Source organism: Dipteris shenzhenensis, chromosome 14 (assembly GCF_047967505.1).
Source record: "Dipteris shenzhenensis isolate YYH24624 ecotype China chromosome 14, Dip_SZ_1.0, whole genome shotgun sequence".
In the NCBI taxonomy this organism is placed as follows: domain Eukaryota; kingdom Viridiplantae; phylum Streptophyta; class Polypodiopsida; order Gleicheniales; family Dipteridaceae; genus Dipteris; species Dipteris shenzhenensis.
In genome coordinates, this window is record NC_141609.1 from 48,381,146 (window position 1) to 48,404,747 (window position 23,602).

Genomic DNA, 23,602 nt, shown 5'->3' on the forward strand with positions numbered 1-23,602 from the left:
TGCATTATGGTCATAAATGGCTTTAAGTAAGGATTTAGGAAAGTTCAAGCTTCTATGGGCCTCTATAAGTTCCCAAGTATTATTTGGTATTTCCTTTTTCCTTCACCGGTCTATATAGGATGTCATGATAGCGAATTTGTGATTGTCTAATTTGTTTATTGGTTCTTAGGCAAGGCTGATCAAACAACAATCTCACACTGAGATCAACATCATGGGAGCTTGAGGGTTGTTCTATAAAGGTAAGGGTCATGGATCCTTCCTTGTCTTGAATGTGGCTCTTAGGTCTTCATTGGTTGTGAAGGTGGTAGAGGCTTTCTATGTTTATTAATACTCAATTCCATTTGGTTCCCATAGCATTCTTCTTTGAGGCTCACCTACTATAGTACTACAAAAGTGTTACACAATCTGACTTGTAGTAGTTTCCCCCCTACACCATTTCTATATGGTTGTATAGTTTTCTTCTTCCCAATTGAGTCTCATTGTTCTTATGGTTATATGATTGCATAGTTGTCTTCTTCCCAATAAATCTTGGCCTTATGGTAGTTTACATCAACAAATAGCACCTAGAGGTCCTTGGCAAAGCCTTTGATTGCACCGATGAGCATGCAAGGACAATGTCATCAAGATACTAAAGGACCCAAGACACAAATGCCTACATGTGCAAGTTACTGAAGAGGTGATGAAGGACTTCAAGGACATTGTAGATGCAAAGGAGATTCTTACAGCTTGTAATGCTACTGGTGTAATTTCAAGTTTGCTCTTATGGAAAAGTAAAAGAAGTCTATGGTGCCACTACCCACACCTTGGCCTACGAGGCATGCATGGTGAGAAACATCCAACACACAAGAGAAATTCTTGCAGGGTACAGAAATTTGGTTTGCAATATTTTGAGATGAATGCTTTCAATAATGTTTACTTGGATGTTGAGAAACTACGACAACAAGCAATGGTCAAATTCTATGGCATGAGAGAAGATGGTAAGAGAAAATACATTATAGCATTGCACTTTACTTATTTTCATTTTCTATATCGTGTTTATCCTAACTATTTCTCTCTTTTTGTTTTACAAATGCAATGGTAGGCTCATATTTGTTATCAAAATGGATGAAGCTCAATTAGTCAAAGAACACGAGTTAGAGAGAGTGAGCATCTGCATTATGAACAAATCTTTAGCCTTTGTTCAAGGGGATGAGAAAGTTGAGCAAGATTTCTCAGTTCAATCTAGGAAATACATTTGGTGGCTTGCAATATTTAAGAATCCAAAGAGTGCCATGAGACATTTGAAGTGGGTTCTGGATAGAGCATGAATCCCATCAACTATCCAAAGACAAGACAAAGGAAAAATGTTGACAATTGATGGCCATGGAACATTTCAAGCTAAATGGCATCTTGCTGGTGATTTGAAAACCCTCAAGTGCTTACATGATTGTGATGCAAGAGCAAATGCAATGTCCACATGAATTTATAACATGTGTTCTCAACAAAGCAAAAGGATAGATTACAATGAGAGAATGGCATTATCTCTTATAACCAAACACAAGTCCCCAAACATGACAAAAACGATCCAAAGTGGGATCGCATCTTGACCATCCCATTAGGGAGAGTACGCATGTACTTTACACATAGAGCTATGCATACTTGATAAGTTGTTGAATTTACATCTTGTTTATGCTTCGAATCTAATTTTGCAAGAAGAATCTACATGGTGCATTGCAGAATTTGAGAAGTTGCTTTTAAATACAGGCACTTGATGAGGATACTAAATAAAAATAATTGAAGATTTCAACTGTTATGCTACAAGTCCAAGGTGACCTCTTAAAGTTACCGTAGAGATAGTAGTATGGACAGCATCAATAGCAACATTTATCCCATGATGAACTGATCCAAAATCTTCCATGTAAGCGCTTCTACATCCTCTAAAAAATGTGCTCTATGAGCTTAAATGTGCCATCAAGAGTAAGCTTTATTTCCTTGTTCTTAACCCAAAAGGCAAAGTTCCTATATGCTTCACTTGTCATTGGTAAACTTCATTCCAAAAAAATAGTTTGCATGTCAAATGTAGAGAGAACACAGTCGAAAACATTATTAAAGTTTGATAAGGAAGTGACTAGGTAGAGCTTGAGCCAATAACATAATGCAAGCATTAGGCTCCTTTAAAGTTGCCAACAAAAGGAAGCAAGACGTAAGTGTGTCATGGATAGACCAAAAGGCATAGTTTTGTTCAAATTCCCCAAGCATGAGGGGTGCCTTCATACGTACGTGGCGAATGAGAACTGTGTTGTACGGGGGGTGTTTTGTAGCACCACCATGGATCTGGCATTGTCACAAAAAGTTCAAGATTGTCAAAATCTTATTGGTTCACCTTCGATAGCACATGTCATTTCTTAATCAAGGCTGTGTATGCTTTGGTGACATATTAGGACCCATTGCAAGGTCCACAAAAATGCGCTCCGAGCTTGGATTCGTTTCTCACTAAAGGACTTCTAGACTTCCCCCTTAGCCCTACTGCTCTTGTATTGAGATGTGGTACTTATGACCTCAGCACACAATTGCATATCCTTTGCTGCTGCATGACCCCCTTTACATGTCGGGAGCTGTTGCACTCAAAAAGGTGGTAAATTCAGACATGGTTGTGTCAAGCATGTCTTATGAAGGACCTTGAAGCTTTGCATCTGGTCATTATCTGGAAGGAAGATTCTCCAAGGCCATCTTCTTGGACTTCATATTAGCACTTTATTTTCACTAAATTCTGAAGCTCTTAATTATAAAATGTCGAGAAAGGTAGCATTGCAATTCCACTAGATGAGTGTGTTCATGTGTCCAATTCATAACACTTCAAAAGTATAATAACATTAAGGACAAGAAAGAATGACCCAAAGAAACTTTAAACTTGAACTTAGGTAAAGACCATAACAAACCACCAGTTCGGAGATATTTGAACCATTAGCAGAATGAAGGCAAACAATTGTTAAGTTGCAGCACAAAAATCAAAGCATTAATTGTGAAGCAACCACGAGCCTTTCACAGTACTACTGGTCATCTCATCCAACTCATTCTCTTAGCACCGTGACATAGGAGAATGAAACGGTTGCTGAACTTCTAAACAGTTACTGAAACTTCTCAAACTCCAAAAGACGAGGGGATACTGTGATATTTTCACTTTTACGTGTGACATCTGAAGCATGTATCCGCGTCGCTCTCTCCAAACCAATGAGACTTGGAAACACTTCGAACAGCATTCCAGCCAAGGAACCTTTCCTTATAGCAAATAACCAGGAAAAATGAAGGCCTCTCGAGCGAAGAAACACATGAGCGGCAGACATGTCATGGGACCTCAATATAAATAGATAACCTAAATCAATCCCGTCAAATGAAAAATGTGATGGAATCACTTCTTGTTCAAGAGCTTTGACTCCGAAATGCCTGCTGTAGCTGGAGCACTTGTTGTCTCTGCTCGGGAGGCAACAAGTTTATTTGCTCAGGCGTAAGGTTCATCACTTGCTGCAACAAAGCCTTCTGTTGTTCCAACTCCAATGACAACTGTATATGAAGCCCCAAGAAATGTAAATCGAAAGGTAAATCCTCACAATTGTTCCCCACAGATAGACAACATCCACTCATTCACCCCACTATGAAGTGACGTTGAACTAAATCTAAAAATATGTTTTAGAGCATACATATGTTAATATGATGATGACAGCTTTTACATGAACCCCCCCCCCCCAAAAAAAAAAATCACACCAAGAAAAAAAAAAGGAAACACACAGGTCTCTGCTTTGCTTCATAAATGACATACATACGTAGATAAGTTGCTAAATACACTGATCTACCTGTTGCGATTGTGGTCGAGGTGGAGGCTGTAACAGGGGCTGACTGTATCCTTGCGAATAAATCAAACCAGGTCCTTCACCAGTAACATTTGATCTAATAACCCCTAGTTGTGCTCCATTACCTGAAAGCCCACCAGCCAAACCTGAACCAATTCCATTGCCACTGCCCAACAAAGGGCCTGGGCCCATGTGAACAGCCATACCCATAGAACTAGTTCCCTGGGGAGCCCCTCCCATTGATCCACTTGAAGGCAGTGGATTCCAGGGCATATTTGGAGCAGGACCACCCATGCTAGGCCCTCTTCCACCTTGTGCGATTGCATCCAAACCCATGCTGACACTGTTGGGCAGACCACTTTGTGGGATGCCAGTACTCCCAAGTTCAGCTCCACTCCGAGACATCTATCAGGACAAGACCATCAGCATATCTAAAACTCTAAGTTAACTAATTGCAAAAAGGAAGTGTCAAAGACCATATTTCTACAAACCTGGAAAACTTGAGGTGGTAGTGGCTGATTAGGCAAAGGAGGGTGCATTGCTTGATATGGTAAGCCCATGCTGGTCGGAAATCTGCCCATGCTGGTCTGAAGAATTCCACTAGTTTGCTGTATGGGAAACACTCGAGGCATCAGCCACAGATAATGATCATCCCTGATGAGCAAACAATAAGAATACAATAAGTTGTGCCGTACCTGGAATGGATGCTGGGGAAGATGTGAGTGAGGACCAGGAGGGAGTTGAAAGCTTATATTCTGAGCATTTTGATGTGGCAGCTGAGATGGGGGTAAAGGTCGAGGCTGTTGCGGCAAGGGCGGTGGATGCACATGCGGGGGTGGTTGAGGTTGAGCATGTTGTATAGGTGGGTTATGAGGCTGCAGGCCTGGCAGTTGCACTGATTGTGAAGAAGGGAGCATCGAAGTGGTCCTGGCATTAGATTGCTGAATCGATTGCACGGAAGGTTGGAATGGCAAGTTCTGAGAAGGTTGATGTGGTTGAAGTGGATTGAGAGCTTGAGGCAACTGGTTCTGCAGCTGCCCAGTGGGCATTTGGGGTTGTCCTTGTTGCACAATCGTCCGTGTGGCCGGTGGCTGAGGCATATTTTGAACCTGCGGTGGCTGAACAGGCGGCACCTGCACGGGCTGCATTTCAGATTGTTGTGCAGGCTGCTGTTGTGAAGGTTGGGCTGCCACGTTTTGAAGAGGTGACTGCATGAAATAATCAACGTGATGAGTATGTTGTGCAGAAAACAGGGACATCTTCAATGTCTGCAACTGATGATTAAAAAAGGCCTAAACCCTGGCGACAACAGAAAATTTTGCTTACTGTCTGTGGTGGCCGCACCATACCCAGCATGATTTGTGCCTGTCAAAAAAAAAAAGCCACATTGTCATTTCCTATGATCTTCAGCATAGACACTTATAAACAAAGGGCACAGAGCATCTGGCACCTGAAAAAGAGCCTTTGTTAATTGTGGGTTTGCTATCAGAATTTGGCGTGCTTGCTGCTGATTTTGTTGAATAAGATCCTGGATTCAATAATAAGGGCTTAGGCATCGACCATAAACACAAATGTCAATAATGGCATCATGATTAATGGTCTACTGAATATGAGTAGAGTCATCTTACCTTCATCTGTGAGACAATCTCATATAATTGATGCCTTGACATGCCTGCTAAATGATTCGTTAGCGCATCAGAACCCACAGCTGTTCCCCCAGATCCCCCACCATTCTGTTGACCATTGCTACCCATATCTCCTTGACTTGTAGTGGCAGACATTTGTGAAGCACCCAACATCCCGGCCATGACTGCAGCTGCAGAAGTTGCTACTGCAAGCCCTATAGGCTGAATAATAGCAGGATCCCTGACTGCTGTTGGTACACTGATTGGCTTATGGGAGTCTGCAGAACGAGAAGCAAAATCACATTTTCCCTTCAACCCTGGCTAAAGAAAGCTTCAACCACACCTAAGTGCTGGTACTTTACTTATTTACTAGGGACTAGAACTAAGTAGACTCAAAAAAACAAAAGAGAACGGAAGAGAGAACCATTCACAGTTATTATGTTCAATTGCCACTCTCTTGTAGGCCTTATGAACGGCAAATCTTCAACAACATTATTTATACGACTTATTTATGCCATGTATAATGCTAGCAAAGTAGAACTTAGATAAACATACAAAATAAACACTAATGGTCGACATAGGTGTATTGATGTTCAACCCACAACTGTTGCTGCTATGCAGTTCTCATGCTTGTTGAAACGAGTACTGAACCCGTGCAAAGATGCATGACCATCTTCAACAACTCCCCATCTGAAGGTGGATCTTTGATTCTTAAATTGCTAATCAATTCACCTTGCATACTTGGATTGGATTTTTAAATTTTGGCTAAGTCTTAACCCACCTTCCATCATTCCATTAAACTTCCATTTCCTCCTTCCTCCCAAAAGTGACCTTCCATCTCCTCCATTCCATTGACCTTCTATCTCCTCCTTGCCCCTAAAGCTGCCTCTTGTCTTTCCACCTCCTCCCCAAATCCTACCTCTTGTCTTTCCACCTCCTCCCCCCTCCAAGCCTCCATCCAAAAGCTCCTTCTTTGTGACACATGGCAGGCTCTTCTTCTCCAAGCTGCCACGTGTCCTCTCTTTTTTTTTGGGGTGTCCGTGGTTAATAGGTTAAAGAAAAGATTGCTTGGATACTTAAGAGGAGGGCTTGACAGTCCAGGTCGACTGTTGCCCAGCCCACATGGGGCTTGGAATGGCTGGCTGGGTGTGGCCTTTTATAGGCACACATGAAGGGCCCAGGTTGGGGTCAGGTCTGGGGCAGATCTGGCCAGCCCTTTCACAGACCAGGTCAGCCTTCTGGCAGACCTATAGGTCGGGTTTACTACAGATAAACACAGGTCAGATTACCAAAGCAAGTCGACCAGTTTTAGGAGGGTGGCAGACTGTCAAATAGGGAGCATATTGGCTCTCTATTAAATCTCTAGCAGGCACACAGCAAGGAGGGAGTGCTCAATGCAGTCGGGCAAGCAGCTGTCCACTAGAATAGTATCGATTTAGAATTTAGAACATAACCACGTTGAGTACCTTGTGTTGAACGTTGTGTACAATCATCCTCGTGTAGAGGAGCACAATAATGACATTCATTTGCTGCCTACTTTGATGAGCATTCTGACACTTAATCCTAATAATGGCTACATCATGGAACGTTATATAATCCAAATATCCGAATCTATTCATCCAAGCTCAGCTACTTTTGAAGACACCTGGATTTCAGTGCAATCTCTTGGAAACAATTTATTCCAAAAAAGAATTGACAAGGATAACTAATAGCACAACACACAATAAATGTATTTCTATTGTCTAAGAGGAAGAAAGTTTTAGAAGTTTTATTAAGATTAAGTCCTTAAACCAAAGGAAACCTAGCTAAAGAACTTCCAATGACGTACCCAATAACTATGTCTGAACTCAAAATCCTTTTGCAAGCGAAAACCGTTTACATATATCCGTCATTTTCATATTTGCAATGTTTCAATGTTGTATTCCTTCTATATTTTAAGAATTTGTCACTAATACTAAAGTGGAGGCTTCTTTATGGCAAGGCTCTACATGGACCGGCTCTACATGGACCATCGACACCAGCTCAGTTCAAAGAGCACTCTTAACATTCAATGACCATCGACACCAATTCATATACCTAGATGAATCCAGGACCATTCCCAAACTCATCCTCTAAAAACACAACATAGTGTAGTTTCAATCTCATGATAGTCACTCATAAGATTGAAAACCATGAACTCCATCACGCATAGCACGGACCAGCTACTATGGCATCCCCACTAACGTCATCAGCGCCCAACAATCGGTGTAGACCATAGTATAAAAATATGCTCTCACACATACAAATCCACACACCCACACATACTTGAGCATCCATTGATACAAAGTCTTCGTACTGAGTTTCTGTCAGCACTCTGGAGGTGAAGGGCAAACTCAGCCATGACAAAGGCTAGCACTAAAAAAAAACTCTCAAAGAGCACTCTCAATATTCAATGACGGATTTCATGTTCGTTGGTGAGATAAGCTAGTGCATGTGGTGGTCAATGGCTAAGAGTTGCATATTGTATAGCACAGAGACTCAACCTTTTGGTTACACATGGACTAAAGCCAAATCACTCCCCACCACATTGTATTGTCAACATACACGTTAGATTGCAAGGCCTACTTAATAGCTCATCCAACATCACTCTTTGGCAACTTTGGTTTGGAGCCCAAGTGACGACCATAACGATATGGAATCTATGAGGCACACTTAAGCAGCGTTTCTTTAAGGCGAAGTTTAGAGACTCAAGTGCCCATTTGGGTTTGGTACAAAAACTTGGGTGACCATGGCATTCAATTTTTTAACCTTATCTTTTGATTGACAAGTCATGTAGCATATCAAATCAAATGGCAAGACATAATTTAGACATTTGTCACGTTTTTTGCACCATTTAGTAAAGCTGTATGCATCAAAATAAGCATTCTATGAAGTTATGGCTAATTTTCTCCGGCGCCCATTTTAGGCTATCATTTCTCAAGGTGTCACATTTTTTGCACCATTCAGTAAAGCTATATGCATCAAAATAGCATTTTATGAAGTTATGGCTAATTTTCTCCACCAAGTTTAGAGCAAGGTCGCCCACTTAGGCGCTTCTTTTTCAAGGGGGGTCTCCAAGACCATTAGTGCATGGTAAGTTCGTCTCCAAGACATTTGATTGAGCAGCATCTCACACTATAGGCACCTAATTATAGTCAAGAGCACAACACATCAGGATTCACTTGTAAAAGTTTGCTACAAGCCTTGAGTCTAGTCAACCCCAGACCTTTTCTACACTTTTGTAGTTAGCTTTGAAGCGTGTGCCTATATGGCAAACTTTGCACAAGACCTTTCTTCCTTCCCTTAGGCAAAAAGCCTGTCTAAAAGATCTAGTTGATCTTTGCACTTACCAATTCTTTGCTTCCTCACCACAAGTGTGTGCCCACCTCCACCTCTACAGCCTACACCTAAACCGCTACCGAGATCTTCCTCAAGGATTCAATTGTCACATTCCTTTCTTGCTGCAATTCTGCGATAACCTAGTATAGTATTTCCTAAACCTCTACTATGGCTAGGCTCCTCAATCCTCTCACTCAGACTTGTGTTAAGTGTGTAGCCTTGTTTGTTTGACCTTGGAGGTTCCTACATAATTACAACCCATACAAGTCCAAAGTTAATGTTCTCTTTCGAGTTACACCAATGAACTCAAAAAAGACTCCAAAGAAATTCAGCAAGCTTGACTAATGCAAAGGATAAGACGGCTGAATTGAAAGAATCTCATTCAGCCACATCCCGAAGGAAAAGCGAGGCATGTGGAACCAAAGAAGCCAAAAAAGGCAGGACAGGACTATTCGGAAGTGTTGATACTTTTAGATAGGACATAAAAAAGACACTTGCAGCTGCTTCTTGCCAAATCAACCAAATATCAAAATAGAAAGAACGAGACAAGAACACTTTGGTACACAAATGCTGGACGTTTGGGGAGAGACATTTAAAGAAAGAGAAGATGACATCATTCTCAGTTCCCTTCCACTGACTCTTCATATTGATATTAACGTCATTGACTAGATTGAAAAAGCAAACATAAACCACTCACCCACAATATGAAACCTGTAGACTCCACCACGTAGCAAGACTAGCTATTATGACATCCCCACCAACCTCGTCAATACCCAATGGTGAGTATAGACCATAACATATGCTCTCACACACATCTGTGCACCCACCCACACACTTGAGAATCCATGTACACAAAGCCTTCAATCTGATTTTTGTCAGTACTCCTGAGGTGATAGATAGACTCACCATGACGGAAGCTAGCACAAAAGGAGGCGGCTAATCAAGAAGCATATACCTAGATGAATCCAGGAACATTCCCAAACTCATCCTCTAATCAAGAAGCTGTCAACTCTTTCACTCAAGCTACGACTGCCTGTGAAGACTCAATGTGTTTGTGTAAGACTAGTCATAAATATATAAACCAGGAGATGGATTAATTTGATCCCAGTGTTCAAGCCTCTCCAACAGGTCTCTTGCGACTAATCTGCTGCTTTAGTTATGGCCTTGCAAAAGACATTCCATGAGAAAGTTCCAGCACCTTCTTAAGGCATGTGCAGGTGTGTAAATTTGGCTTGGAATTTTAGAGCTGTGCTGTCCCTCGTCAAACAATATTGCTCTATTTCTAAACTTCACATATAAAGCATCCAGCACAAAATTTCAATGGCAAAGACAGTATAATCCACAAGTCATGCATCTGAAGTGTAGCATGCAAATCTCCAAAAACCACATGATTACTAGAAACATCACAAGCAAGACTAAGCACAGTCAATAGACTGTTATTTTAGACACTGAAGAGTAAGCACATTAAACACCAAAGTAGTTTGCAATAAAGAAAATGCATACAACTCATTACTGATCACTACTCTAAATACCCCACAGTTTGATAGCCCCCAAAAAGAAAATTGCAATGTCATGCCAATAAAATAAATCAAACGTATTTTATCTCGATTGTACAAAACATTAGCATCTGCCAGGGTATAATGTCAGTTCGCCAAGAGTTCCTACTGCATCCTCCAATATCAAATTTGACTCCTGATGGGCTCAGTGCTCACCAGTCGCTTGTACAAGGCCAGGCCCTCCACGCCCCTGCAAATTCCCCACCAGAAAAAAGAAATCCAAGCAGTAAAAGGTAAGCAAATCCCCCCGCAAAAAGGCATCAGAAATAACTAAGCTTTCCAGTCCTTTCATGGCAATTTTCTGCCTATAAACCCCATGCAGTTATGCATGAATGTCCATGGGATTACAGTTTCCACAAAAATCTGTAATGAGAACGAAATTCTGTCCAGAGGGGTAAAAGTTCGCATGTCAATACCGATACCAAAACCTAGCCATACCTGCTCCCTAGTACGATCTACACTTCCTTTTTCGTTTTCAGCAAAGTCAACACGTAGCTGCCTCCCATTTATCTCGTAGCCCTGCAAGTTACGCCGGGCACTCGAGGCTGTTTCCTCGTCCCTAAACTCACAAAAGCCATAGCCCTTTGGCTTTCCAGTCTCCCTGTCAAGAACCAGTCTGGCAGAGAGCAATCTTAATGAGATGTCAACTGCTCATCTCTAAAGTTTTAGGATACTAATCTAATGTTTGTAGAGTTAAACAATGTAACCAATCAAACCTGGTATGCATGAGCACCAATTTTATTTGTTAAAAGAAAAAAGCAGGTAAGTTAGTAATGTCCATCACTGCAATAAAGGTTCAATTCAGCATTTCACTTGCACAATCATTACAAGAAATGCACAAACCCATCCACAACATCAGAGTTGTGAAACTAGTCATTTTAACATGCTCCACAAAAATCTCTCTTAAAAGGGCAGGTAAATCTTTGTGATACAGAAGACATAGAGCTAAGGATATACCACTACAGCCCATAGACACCGCACTCCATTCTGAGAAATGAGAAAACCATCAGCCTATTTTTCATCAAATCCTTCTACTTGTTCCATACAATTATCCCCTTACTTATTGCACTTAATCAGTTAACCAAGAAGGTAAAACACCCCTAGCTTTATCTCATCGTCACATATTCCAAACCTCAAATCAAAATATCAAACCCATGTAAAAGTATAGATTCCAGAAATCTGAGATGCCTATGCTCCTCAGCGTGGAGCACCTGGATTCTTGCTCGTATAAAGTCTCTACACTTTTTATCAATGCACCAATGCTTCTTTTTTAAAATGGCTTTAGCCGTGCTGAACCAAACAAACAATATGTATCATGCAAAGTCATTCTTGGCATCACAAATAAATTTGAAGTACATCATCCTCAAATCAAGTATTCACACATGCTACTTGATGCCATAATTTATGCAATATAGAACTAGGTCATCTTTAAAGTTGATTACTTCAACCTGACTGTCATCCATTTTTCTAGAGGTATGCATTACCAAACCATCGTTCTTGTTCATAAGTTGTTCACGCTGTACATCTTCGATATAAGTATAATCACCATAACAAAATAAAGAGTCTTGTTTCAACAGATGGATGAGACCATATCATAGCTATCAAAAGCACTTTCTTTTATTTTAGAATTGAAGTCTTGGGTAAGTCATAAATTGGGTATTAAAAGCACGATCGATTAGCCTGTAAAACTAGCCTGCCCATCGATGCTCAAGGATTTTTTTAAAAAGCAGCAGATGAATTTGATACAGCAAACATCAATGGCAAACATCAAAATTGGGTAAGTCATAAATTGGGTATTAAAAGCACGATCGATTAGCCTGTAAAACTAGCCTGCCCATCGATGCTCAAGGATTTTTTTAAAAAGCAGCAGATGAATTTGATACAGCAAACATCAACATGAATATGCCCACCATGGTACATGAAGAAGAACATGTGCACATATAGTTATCAATTACTTAACACCAAAAGAAGCCACTGGGCAGCTTTTGCTGTCTGCATCACGTATTAAGAAATCTGAATGCATCTTTCTTTTGGTACAAAGAGAAGCCATGTTACATCAATAAAATGCCCAATTTGACCTGGCAAACTTGGTATTGCAATGCATGATGACACAATTGAAATATAGAAAATAACCATTGCACCATGGATTTATTTTGTATTTCCCGAGGCAGACATACATATGTTCATTTAGTAGAAAGACCACTGCCCATGCATATTTCCAAAAGAACTGCACAATGTAGTCAAAATCTGAATGCTTCCTTATATAGCAGTAGACATTTCTCAATCCTAGTCCCTAACTTCACCCCCCTTCCATAGATGGGATGTGGTCACCTTCTAATGCTAGGCTCACCTGAAAGGCTGGATGGAAGAGCCAGCACAGCCAGAAAAAAAAATCAGAGAGAGGTGGTTCTATAAGCAGCGCACCATTTATAATACCCATGAGCTTGAATCAAATTCAATAACAATAATCCACGTTTTTTAATTTGTATTTTATTAAACAATCCTGTCACACTGCCAGAGATGAGATACGTGCCAGCAGCCATTGTGAGTTTAAAAGGCTTACAAAACAAATCAATTACATCATTCTGCTGAATAACTTGCACCCTAGACCCAAAAACAGCACAAAGAGATAGTCTAAGATCATTTTCAAAGCTGTTTGGAAACAAAGACGTTCATATCAAAATATATTTTTCAAAAAGAATATATATACCTTTGTAAGACTAGAATAAGTCCAATCATACAAAAAGAATCCTCTTTCTGCCCAAACATCCTTGCATGAAAGATCAATTTCTGGCCCCATTTCCCATACATAATGGAAGTCACTGGCTTTGTCTTTGTAATGTTGAGATTGTCTACATATTGTACATTGAAGTTTATTTTAAAAATGCATGCAATCAAAATTAATTAAATTAACTATTTCTGCCATCCCACAAAGCTTTGAGAGCAATCTAATGCAACTTTCCTCCACAACCACCGCAAAACCATTTCAAAAGCAAGGCATTTGGTGCAAAAGAAGCATGGGAAAATGCAATTTTGAAGCCAAGTAAGTGAAATGGTTGACGTTGGAAAGAAGAATGCATGGAAGTAATTTTAATTCCATCCTCATCTTTTCTTGACTACAAGAGAGATAAATTGTATAACAGCCTGACACATGTCCAGGCCGAGCTTGAACCCACCGAAATGAAACGACTGGACCAACCTCCTCACAAATCCGTATCAACTGATCCTCTGTTGCATCATATGGTATATTTCCCACTGTAGCAAACAAAAATTCATAATGTCAAGACATGACTTACCATAAGACAACCGGTATCAACCAGAATAACATCCTGAAAGGAATCACACTTGTAGACTGGAAGTAAGATCTAAAGTCTTAAGGACCATATACATAGCAAAGACTGCATGCTGTGGCATCTTGACAATCTGTATCTTGGACACATGCAGGTCATTTTTAAAAGGACAAGTGCCAAGTGTCTGCGGCTGTACGAGGCAGGCTTGGCCTTTAGAATTGCACAAACTTGAGGGCAAACCCTATTAAAGTTGATTCTTGTTATCGATCAGCTGCAGTATTAAACTTGGTTATAAAATGGCTACATCTACATCATGCTTACATAGTCGTCCACACAGCCACTCCCCGACATGCAATAAACTAGAATTCTGTAATTCCAAAGACATGTATGTGCATAAATCTCATGCTTTCCACGTGAATAACCTTGCATTCTAGAACTATTCATTAAACTAATCCGAAACAACTCACAATATTCACATTATATGCTTCCCCTACGAGTTCCCCCCTTAGTCTTTGAAAAGAAGAGAAGAATCGATGCTCTGCCAAACAACGTCAACGCAAAAAACGGGTTTTGAGATGCGGTGGTAAAAACGTGGAAACAGTTGATGACAACAGGGGACCTGAAAACATGAACGGCGAATTACGTAACAAACAGTCAAGGAGGCGTGATATACCGAAGACACAGCGGTGTTGAGTGCTGCTCATGTCGAGGGAGCGAACGGGAGAAGCGACTCGAGGCTGCTCATTTCTGTGGGTTGTCTGTGAAATACCAAACCTTGGGTTTGACAATTTGCTTTTGATTCTACCGGACAAGGTCGAAATCCTGAGGCCATTATACCTGGAGTCCTCCGAACCGAAAGCACCAGCAAAGCCTTGCGTCCACCACAAAAAAAACTAGCGAAAAGGAACTTTTCTGGTTCTCTCCAGCTCTGCTTCCAAAAACACAGCACATCAAGATTTTGAGGATTTGACTGGGTATTAATGCTGCTTCCTCGTCTGCATCACAATCTGAGGGCAGCTTCAAATTCTCGCCTTTTCTGTTTGCTTTTTGTTGGCCTTGCAAAAAGGGTAACTGATGCTGAAATACAGATTGAATTTTGGGCCGATTGGAGAATGTTAATCTGGCTAATAGTTTAGAATGTTAGTCCATTTGGGTGTTTACTGTTAGGATGAGTGGTAGTTTACGCCTAGGATTAGGTTTTTGTCTCTTCGTGACTTTGTCACTTTTGGGTGGATTAAGTTTTTGGCCTTACCTGAGGGCACTTAATCACTTGCAAAAATGGCCCTCTTTGTTAGCCCTTTCTGTTACGTCAGCCATAATCCCGGAACCATGTATTGCGATTGTGGTTAGGCGGGGAACCAGAGGGCTTGACGATGCTTGCATACTATGAGGCCTAGAGGGTTTGGGTCTAGGGTCACGCCTAGGCCTAGACATTAATTAAGAGGTGCAAAGGAGAGCCCATAAGGGGGCTAGAAGGGTAAGGTCCCTTGTGGGACACATGGCACAAAAAGAGGAGGCTACTTTGCAAGCATTGGGCTTGGGGGAGGTTTCCAGAGAGTGATCTTCAGCATGATGAAAAAGGAAAGACTACTTACGAGGCAGGGGATCAATGCGAAACCGAGGCGGGGAGGAAATGAAAAAGGAAAGACTACTTACGAGACAGGGGATCACTGCGAAACCGAGGCAGGGAGGAAATGAGAAGAAGCCCTCAAAATCAGGGGATGCAACATTGGTATCAGAGCTGCGAGTCGATCTACAACTATGATGCAAAGCAGGCCAGAAACATAGCTCCCTATTCCGATGAGATGGAAGCCTTGTAAAAATTGTGAGCTAAGTAAAGCAAAAACTCAGTAGTCGCAGTGGTTCCAAAGAAAGGAATCAACCCGATCAGGCAGTGCGTGACTTACCGAACTCCATGCTAGCAAGATCAAGGATGTCACTCAGAACATCAATGATTATGATCTAAGAAGAGAGGATGGAACTCACAAGCTCCCTATGTTCCTCGTTAAGGTCCGAGGAATTCAAAGCTTCAGCAAGTCCAGTAAATTGTTCAATGGGGTCCGTATTTTGTGGGTGCTATTCTAATCACTAGCAGCTCTCTTCCTATGCAATGCTTACTGGCTGGTGACGTTGCGACGTGACTCCGAATGTAAATTATAGAGTCTATTCCGCATTAAGGCTCTGGCGCAGCAAGCGACGCCTTGATCAAAGATCACACACAAATTAGGAATGAAGAGAAGAATTGGCATTGGAGCCTTAGTTGCAGCCCTCTAATGTCTGCTTGGGATTTGAGGACCCCAACCAACAAGCCAATTGGCAAATCAAGTAGCAGAAGTAGAGCTTTGACAACTATGGCAACTCAACAAGGTTTTTGCCACTTTTGACGACTAAGAACATGCTCCTTTTGAGAGTGCAAGAAATGGAGAGAGAATTCTCAGGTGCTTTGACGAGGCGATTGCTAAAGGAATTGGTCGCGCAGCTCTTCTCTGTGTTAAGATCCTCAAAGCCACGTCATCCAAAGGTTGAGAAACCTTTGGAAAAAGCCACCTCATTAGAGCATTTATACCCTCTCTAAAGCCTAAAGCCCCCCCTCTCTTTTCAAAGTCTTTTCACCCCCCTCTTTCCAATCTCCTTAGCCTCACCAAACTCAAAGAAGAAGATCGAAGAACGGGTCGAAAAGTTTGAAGCAAAGAGTATAAAGGAGAGACGAGAGATCAAGAATTAATGCATGAGAGGACGCGTCACCTTTAAAGACAAATCCAACGCCTCGAACAAATATCAAGGAAGTGGGCACTACATTTTTTCTCTCTGACATAAAGCGTTTCGCTTTATAATTTCTGGAAAATTTACGTCTTTGAAATGACAACTCTAGAAAGGGGGGATGATATGATTAGGGAGACCCAGGAAAGGACTAGAAAGGGAAAAGCAATAGTTGGAGAGGAAACACATGAGGAGGTACAAACAGAAACTCAAGAGGATAATGTGGAAATGGACGATATTGATTACGGTGATTATGGAATTCCGTATATGGAATTCACTAAACTTGAAACTCGAACACAAAATATAGAAACACAGTTAGGAGTTATTAAAGTGAAACACTAAAAACCCTAGCTAAAGCTATAACTAAGATAGCCGATGCTCAATCGGTATCTATTACTGAAAAATCACCGATTCCTCCTAATCAAGTTGAGAGGTCTACTTCTTGACTTAGAGAAACCTCGAACATCCTTAAGGACTTAAAACTGCCAATTTTCAATGGGGAAGAAAAGGAGCATAATAAAGATGTGATTAATACATTCTTGCAAAAATGGCAAGACTTCCACCGACTTAGGAATACACCTCCTGAAAATCAAGTCATGGAAGCAAGTCTTTCCCTTGGGAATAAAGCCTATAAATGGTGGATGAGCCTCAGGGAGAGTGATAGAATTCCTAGGTATTGGACTGAGTTTGAACAAGCCTTTCTAAAAGAGTTTTTACCGGAAAATGAATTAGAAAGAGCATGGGAGGCTTGGGACAATTGCACTATGGGTAAAAACACTCTAGCCCACCAATACATAGTGAACTATAGGGAGGCAGTCCTTAAGCTGAAGGGAATTGATGAATTCCAAAAGATAAGGGGTTTTGTGAGAGGTCTCAAAGACACTTATAAGTTTGAGGTGAAAAGAAATTCTCCAAAAACCTTTGAGGAAGCCATTAAGTATGCCCAAATATATGATGATACGACGAGGAAATTGAGAGTTAGAACTTCAGAGCAAACAGGTTTTGTTCCAAAGTTCAATAAATTTCCCAATTTGAAAAGGAAGGGGCACTTTAAGAAGGAGGTTCCTCAAGTACCACCTAAGAAACCTCAAACACAAAATTATCCTCTCTTGAAGAAAGAGGATTATAAAAGGGCCAAGCAAGAAAATATTTGCTTCAAATGTTTGGGCAAAGACCATGCTGCTTGAAACTGCCCTAAAAATAAACCAGCTGGAGCTAAAGCCCCAAATAGACCACCACAAAGAGAAGTGCATGCGGTGCAAGTGTTGTTGCTTAATGGTACTGAAAAGTACACTGAGGTAGAGGTCTATCATGAGGGTACCACCCCCATGTGTTGTCTATGTGGTAGCCCACCTTTGGTCCTCATGATTTAATGAGGATGCATGGAAAAATTAAGGGGCAAAGAGTAAGAGTGATGGTCGATGATAGTGCAACACATAATTTCTTAAACTACTCATTAGTTAAGAAATTAAAATTGCCAGAGAGTCCCATTGCCCATAAATATATGGTCTCTTTGGCGAAGGGCAGTGATAAAAAAGTTTGGGACACCATGATATATGGTGTAGAGGTGGATATTCAAGGCTATCAGGATGCCTTGGATTTCCAAATCATGAATCTCAACCGAACAGATGTAGTGCTTGGTCGACAATGGCTATATAGTCTTGGGCATAGCTTACAGAGGAGTTATCTTAATAACCCCATTATGTTTGAAAAAGAGGGTACAGTCTTCCAGATTCAAGGAGAACATGATGTGCCTAACTCTCCTCTTATTTGTTCGATGGAATTGGAACGACTACTACACCAAGAAGAATGCGAGGTATATCTTTGTGAACTTACTTTTATTGGTAATTTTATGTCTTTTGCATTGGAAAGAAGTAATGTTGTTTTTTATAATGTTAAAAAGTATAAATCTTCTTTCAATGATTTAATGTTTGAATTTAAAGATGTTTTTCCATCTAATTTACCTGATGGTTTACCTCTTGAGAGAGAAGTAGATCATAAAATAGATTTAATTCCTGGATCTACCCCTGTTTGTAAACCCCCATATAGGCTTAGTCAAACGGAGGAATGTGAGGTTGAAAGACAGTTAACGGAATATCTTAGGAAGGGCCAAATCCAAACAAGTAGCTCTCCTTGGTCTGCACCAGTTTTACTAGTAAAGAAAAAGGATGGTACTATGCATTTATGCATAGATTACCGAGCACTAAATAAAATCACCATAAAAAATAAGTATCCTATGCCTCACATTGATGAGCTCTTTGATCAATTGCAAGGGGCAAAATATTTTACTAAAATTGATTTAAGATCAGGATATCACCAAGTACGAATTAGGGAAGAGGATGTCCCTAAGACATCATTTCGTACTAGGTATGGGCATTATCCATTTAAAGTAATGCCATTTGGATTAACAAATGCTTCAGCAACTTTCATGACACTTATGAATAATGTTTTAAGGACTTATCTAGGGAAATTTGCTATAGTATTTTTAGACGATATCCTTATTTATAGTAAAACCAAAAAAAAGCATTTGGAACATTTGCAGAAAGTGTTCCAGCTGCTTAGGGATAATTCACTCTTTGCTAAAGAATCCAAATGTGAATTCTTTGCAAAAGAAGTGAAATACTTGGGACATATAATATCCCAAGAAGGAGTTCGTATGGACCCTGATAAAGTAAGGGCCATATTGTAATGGCCACATCCTACAAATCTAGAAGAATTACAGATATTCTTAGGTTTGTAAGGATTCTGTGGGAGATTCATCCAAGATTACGCTAGGATTGCTATTTTGATGATGGACCAGCTTAAGCGGAAGGGAAGCACCTTCATATGGGATGAACCTCAAAAGAGAAATTTTGAAAAATTAAAGGTAGCTATAGCGGCAACTCCTGTCTTAAAAGTAGTGGATCCCAATGAACCATTCGTGGTTGAGACAGATGCCAGTGATTTTGCTGTTGGGGTAGTACTTATACAAAAAGGTCAACCGATGGCTTTTGAAAGCAAAAATTTAGATCGTGCCCAACGGAATTACTCGGCACATGAGAAGGAAATATATGCTATAGTCTATGCTTTAAAAAAGTGGAGGCACTATTTATACGGTGCAAAATTTGAGATCATCTTTGATCAGGATAGCATTAAGTGGATTTGTAATCAGCCAGAGCTTAAAGGTAGAAAAGTTAGATGGGCTAAGTTAATGCAAGAGTTTGATATACAATTAACATATAGGAAAGGGAAGTTCAATGTGGTAGCAAACTCTCTTAGCTGAATGCCAATTATTAATGAATTGAGTTTTACTCGATTTCAGAATGATTTCCTAGAGTCCTTAAAGGGGAAATGTGAGTTTGATCCTCACTTCTCTGAAATATGGAAAGCAATTAAAAATAGGGATCCAACTAATCGAGAGGCTTTCACTGAGGAGTCGCATGGAAATGGCAACACACCACAGGTTGCTGATAAAGGACTCAAGTGGAAAAAATATACTATTGAAGATGGCTACCTACTCTACAATGGTAGAGTATGTGTCTCGGATGATAATGACATTAGGCGCCTAATCCTTTTTGAATGTCATGATAGTTCGAGTGTAGGACACCTGGGAATTCAGAAGACATATATGCTTCTAAAAAGACAATTCTTTTGGCCTGGAATAGGTAAGGACGTCCAAGATTATGTATTGAAGTGCCAAAAATGCCAAGTCAATAAGGCTGAACGCCTTAAGGTAGGAGGTTTCCTACACCTATTGGAGATTCCATCTGGCAAATGGGAAAGCATCTCCATGGATTTTATTGTAGGGTTACCTAGGACAAAGAGGGGGCACAACTTTGTGTGGGTAATTGTGGATAGGTTGACCAAGATGGCTCATTTTATTCCTGTCAGTGAAGATGTTAAAACTCCAGAATTAGCTAGGCTATTTGTGGAGCATACCTATAGACTATATGGGCTACTAAGTGGTATTGTTAGTGACCGGGATAGCAAATTTAATAGCCATTTTTGGAGGGCTGTGTTCAAGAGGTTAGAAACTTCATTGAATATGAGCACCGTGGATCATCCACAGAGTGATGGTCAAACTGAAAGGGTCAATCAAATCATTGAGGATATGCTTTGAGCATATGTAAGTAAACGACAAACTAATTGGGAACAATATTTGCCCATATTAGAATTTGCATATAACAGTGCCAAACATTCAGCTACAGGCTTTAGTCCATCATGACGATGTATGGATTTCAACAAAGAGCCCCAATGATAGTGGGACTCGAAAAAGAGAAGGTTCAAGCAGTCAAAGACTTTCTTGAGGATATGAATGAAACGCTAAAGTTAGCTAAAGATAGCATAAGAAGAGCTCAAGATAGAGCATGAAGTTATGCAAACCCCCACCGTAGAAAGTTGGAGTTTGAAGTAAATGAGAAAGTCTACATTAAGGTACCTGAATCTTCAAAATCTCTAAAGACAGGTAAATGTCCGAAGTTGTCTCCTAGATATTGTGGACCATTCACAATACTTAAGAGGATTGGAGAACTTGCTTACAAATTAGCCTTACATGAGGGATGTAGACTACAAGCTTAATAAAATTTCTCATGCACTCTTTTCAATGGTTATTTTGATGCTAATATCGATGCTGGTCAAAGATCATCGATGTTGGTAAAAAATCTCGAAACTACTTTGATGGAAATATCGACACTTTTCTTTTTTGGCAAAAAAAAATTAGGGAAGATTAGGGCTTGGCCAAGCCCTTATCTATTCTTTTGTATAAAGTTCTGTATTACACTGTAGTGGCCATTTTTATTGTTTGAGTATAAAATTTTCCTATTCTAGCCTACTCATATCTACATCCTATCCACTATCCCCTCCTCTTGCTTCTCCATCTTCTCTTTCCTCTTTGAAGGCTTGATTGAAGTATTTGTCTCCATCCTCCTGTTCAACTAGACACATATTAGAGGTTAGTATATCGTATAGTTGTCTAATTTGAGCATTTGAAAATAAATGGGTGTAGTAATGGCTTACATTAAGCAAGAGCACAAATTCCCATCTCTTTGCAAGAGTAAGTCCATCAAAGCTTGTGTACTATTATTGTATGCATATCTGTACTCCTTATCTGTATACTGCATGCCCATTTTCATTTTCTAACATTACAAGAATACACATTAGTTTCTGTGTTTTACATGTTGCAATCCAAAATTGCATACTAAAAGATTTTAAATAGTAGGTACTTACAAAAGAAGCATCTTGCCACCTGAGCCCATGGGATTGGCCCATTTTCCTCTTCCTTGAAGTCGCTACTTGCTTTTGATGATCATGCTACTTGGGATCCTTGAATTATTTTTTTATAATTTTCCAATCTTTTAGGTGGACCCAAGCAGGCTTTGGTTCCCCTTTCTTTTCCTTCTTGTAGAATTGATCTTTTGGAACAAGAGTGTCTACATTAACACTCTCTCTCTCTCTCTCTCTCTCTCTCTCTCTCTCTCTCTCTCTCTCTCCCTCCCTCCCTCCCTCCCTCCCTCCCTCCCTCCCTTCCTCTCTCTCTCTCTCTCTCTCTCTCTCTCTCTCTCTCTCTCTCTCTCTAGCTCCAACATGGGTGGTAGCTTGGGAGATCTCTATGGAGGCATGTGGATCTGACACTCGTCATCTCTCCTCCCCTCAAACTCGTGCAAGAGTCTTTCCCTATCGTTTAGATCTAAGTGCACAAGCTCTCCATACTACTAGTCGAGGTAGTGGTATTAGAGGGTCTCTTTTTACTCGCGGCTCTTGATCCTCCATGCCTATTGGGGTATGATTTGCATGGTGAAGAAGCCATATTTTCTTGTTTAAGACCATGCATCATGCATGGGCATAGGAAAACATGCTTGGGTGGTCTTCTAGACATGGAAATGGGATCCTATGGCCATGATACTTTGCATAGGTCTTAAAATAATTTATTGTAAGGCCCATGCAAAGTATCATGCCCGTAGGGTACCATTTTCATGGTGAACTTCCTTGTTTAAGACCATGTATCAGCATGGACGTAGGAAAAAATGCATCAATGGTCTTCTAGCCATGTAAATCGTATCTGATGGGCATGATACTTTGCACGAGCCTTAAGCTATTTGAGTTTAATGCCCTACAAAGTATCATCGCCATCGGGTACCATTTGTAAGGTGAAATATGAATATCTCATTGTTTTTCATTGTGCATCTTGCATGAGCATAGGAAAACATGCCTCAAGGGTCTTCTAGCCATGAAAATGGTATTGGATGCCCATGATACTTTTCATGGGCCTTAAAATCACTTATTTTAAGACCCATGCAAAGTACCATGCCCATCGAGTATCATTTGCATTGTACAAAGACCACCGAGGCAAGTTTTTCTCACACCCATGCATGAGCATCATAGATTGCACATGCCTTAAAATAAGTGATTCTCATTCTAAGTATCTTGTACATCAAATATCATTTTCATGGCTAGAAGACCATAGAGGCATGTTTTCCTATGCCCATGCGTCATGCATGGTGAAAAACAAGGAAATATGATTTCTAGCCATGAAGATGGTATTTGATGGCCATGATACTTCGCATAAGCCTTAAACTAAGTGATTTTAAGGCCTATGCAAAGTATCATTGCCATTGGATACTAGTTGCATGGCTAGAAGGTTGCTGAGGCAGGTTTTCCATAGTGCAAAGTCTCACTATCAGTTGGAAAACAATAATTGTATATATCATAATGGCATCCGATTCGCATCAAAATCTGAGTACATGATATCAGTGTCATGAGGTAGCTTAAAATTTTTTGGATTATCAAAGCAAGAGTTCAAAGTCTTGTCCCCAAAAAACAGATTATCGATGCATTTATCGAGTGCTAATATCAATGGAAGTATCAACTCTGGTAAATTTTGAGAGAGGTTATCGATCAAACAGAGCAGTGGCAAAAATTTTATGGATTCTTTATCATCATGGATGGATTATGCAATAACATAGTTATGTAATGGGCAAGTGCTCCCTTTGTAAATGTCTTTAAGCTCATCAGAATCCGAAGAAGAGGCTAGTAGAGCAAATCTTTATGAACAAGTCTTTTGTGGTTGTGCGCAATGCAAAAGGACAAATAAGGAGACTATGCACCATATCAATCACACAAATAAAGAGATATGGTCACTTCTAGCCTTCTGACCTTGAGTTGAACAATGAGGTACAAGCTCCCTTTTGTTAGTTTGTGAGGCGATTCAC

At 40.4% G+C, this 23,602-nt stretch overlaps 1 protein-coding gene across 2 annotated transcripts; it reads right to left on the reverse strand.

Annotated features, from left to right (window-relative positions):
• Nucleotides 1-2,913: 2,913 nt before the first annotated feature.
• LOC147894751 (cleavage stimulating factor 64-like) lies at nucleotides 2,914-14,721 on the reverse strand. 2 transcript variants are annotated; one of them, XM_087384576.1, is made up of 12 exons: nucleotides 14,493-14,721; nucleotides 14,329-14,413; nucleotides 13,542-13,620; nucleotides 10,804-10,981; nucleotides 10,522-10,555; nucleotides 5,456-5,730; nucleotides 5,278-5,355; nucleotides 5,154-5,192; nucleotides 4,523-5,035; nucleotides 4,319-4,435; nucleotides 3,831-4,232; nucleotides 2,914-3,540 (listed from the first exon to the last, which is right to left on the reverse strand). In XM_087384576.1, the coding sequence occupies exons 1-12, from the start codon at nucleotides 14,604-14,606 to the stop codon at nucleotides 3,400-3,402; spliced, it is 2,055 nt and encodes a 684-aa protein (XP_087240702.1). In that variant the 5' UTR covers nucleotides 14,607-14,721; the 3' UTR covers nucleotides 2,914-3,399. The 2 variants fall into 2 exon arrangements, with proteins under 2 accessions (XP_087240702.1, XP_087240704.1); XM_087384578.1 differs by having other exon boundaries at nucleotides 10,522-10,545; nucleotides 10,794-10,981.
• Nucleotides 14,722-23,602: the final 8,881 nt, after the last annotated feature.

Excerpts from the sequence above, each read along its gene's own strand:
- LOC147894751 (XM_087384576.1), bottom strand. The coding sequence starts at position 14,606 with ATGTGCTGTGTTTTTGGAAGCAGAGCTGGAGAGAACCAGAAAAGTTCC. Across the intron at positions 13,621-14,328 it reads TCAACACCGCTGTGTCTTCG|TGGGAAATATACCATATGAT; the intron begins GTATATCACGCC and ends TGTTTGCTACAG. Across the intron at positions 10,556-10,803 it reads TAGATCGTACTAGGGAGCAG|GGGCGTGGAGGGCCTGGCCT; the intron begins GTATGGCTAGGT and ends GGGAATTTGCAG.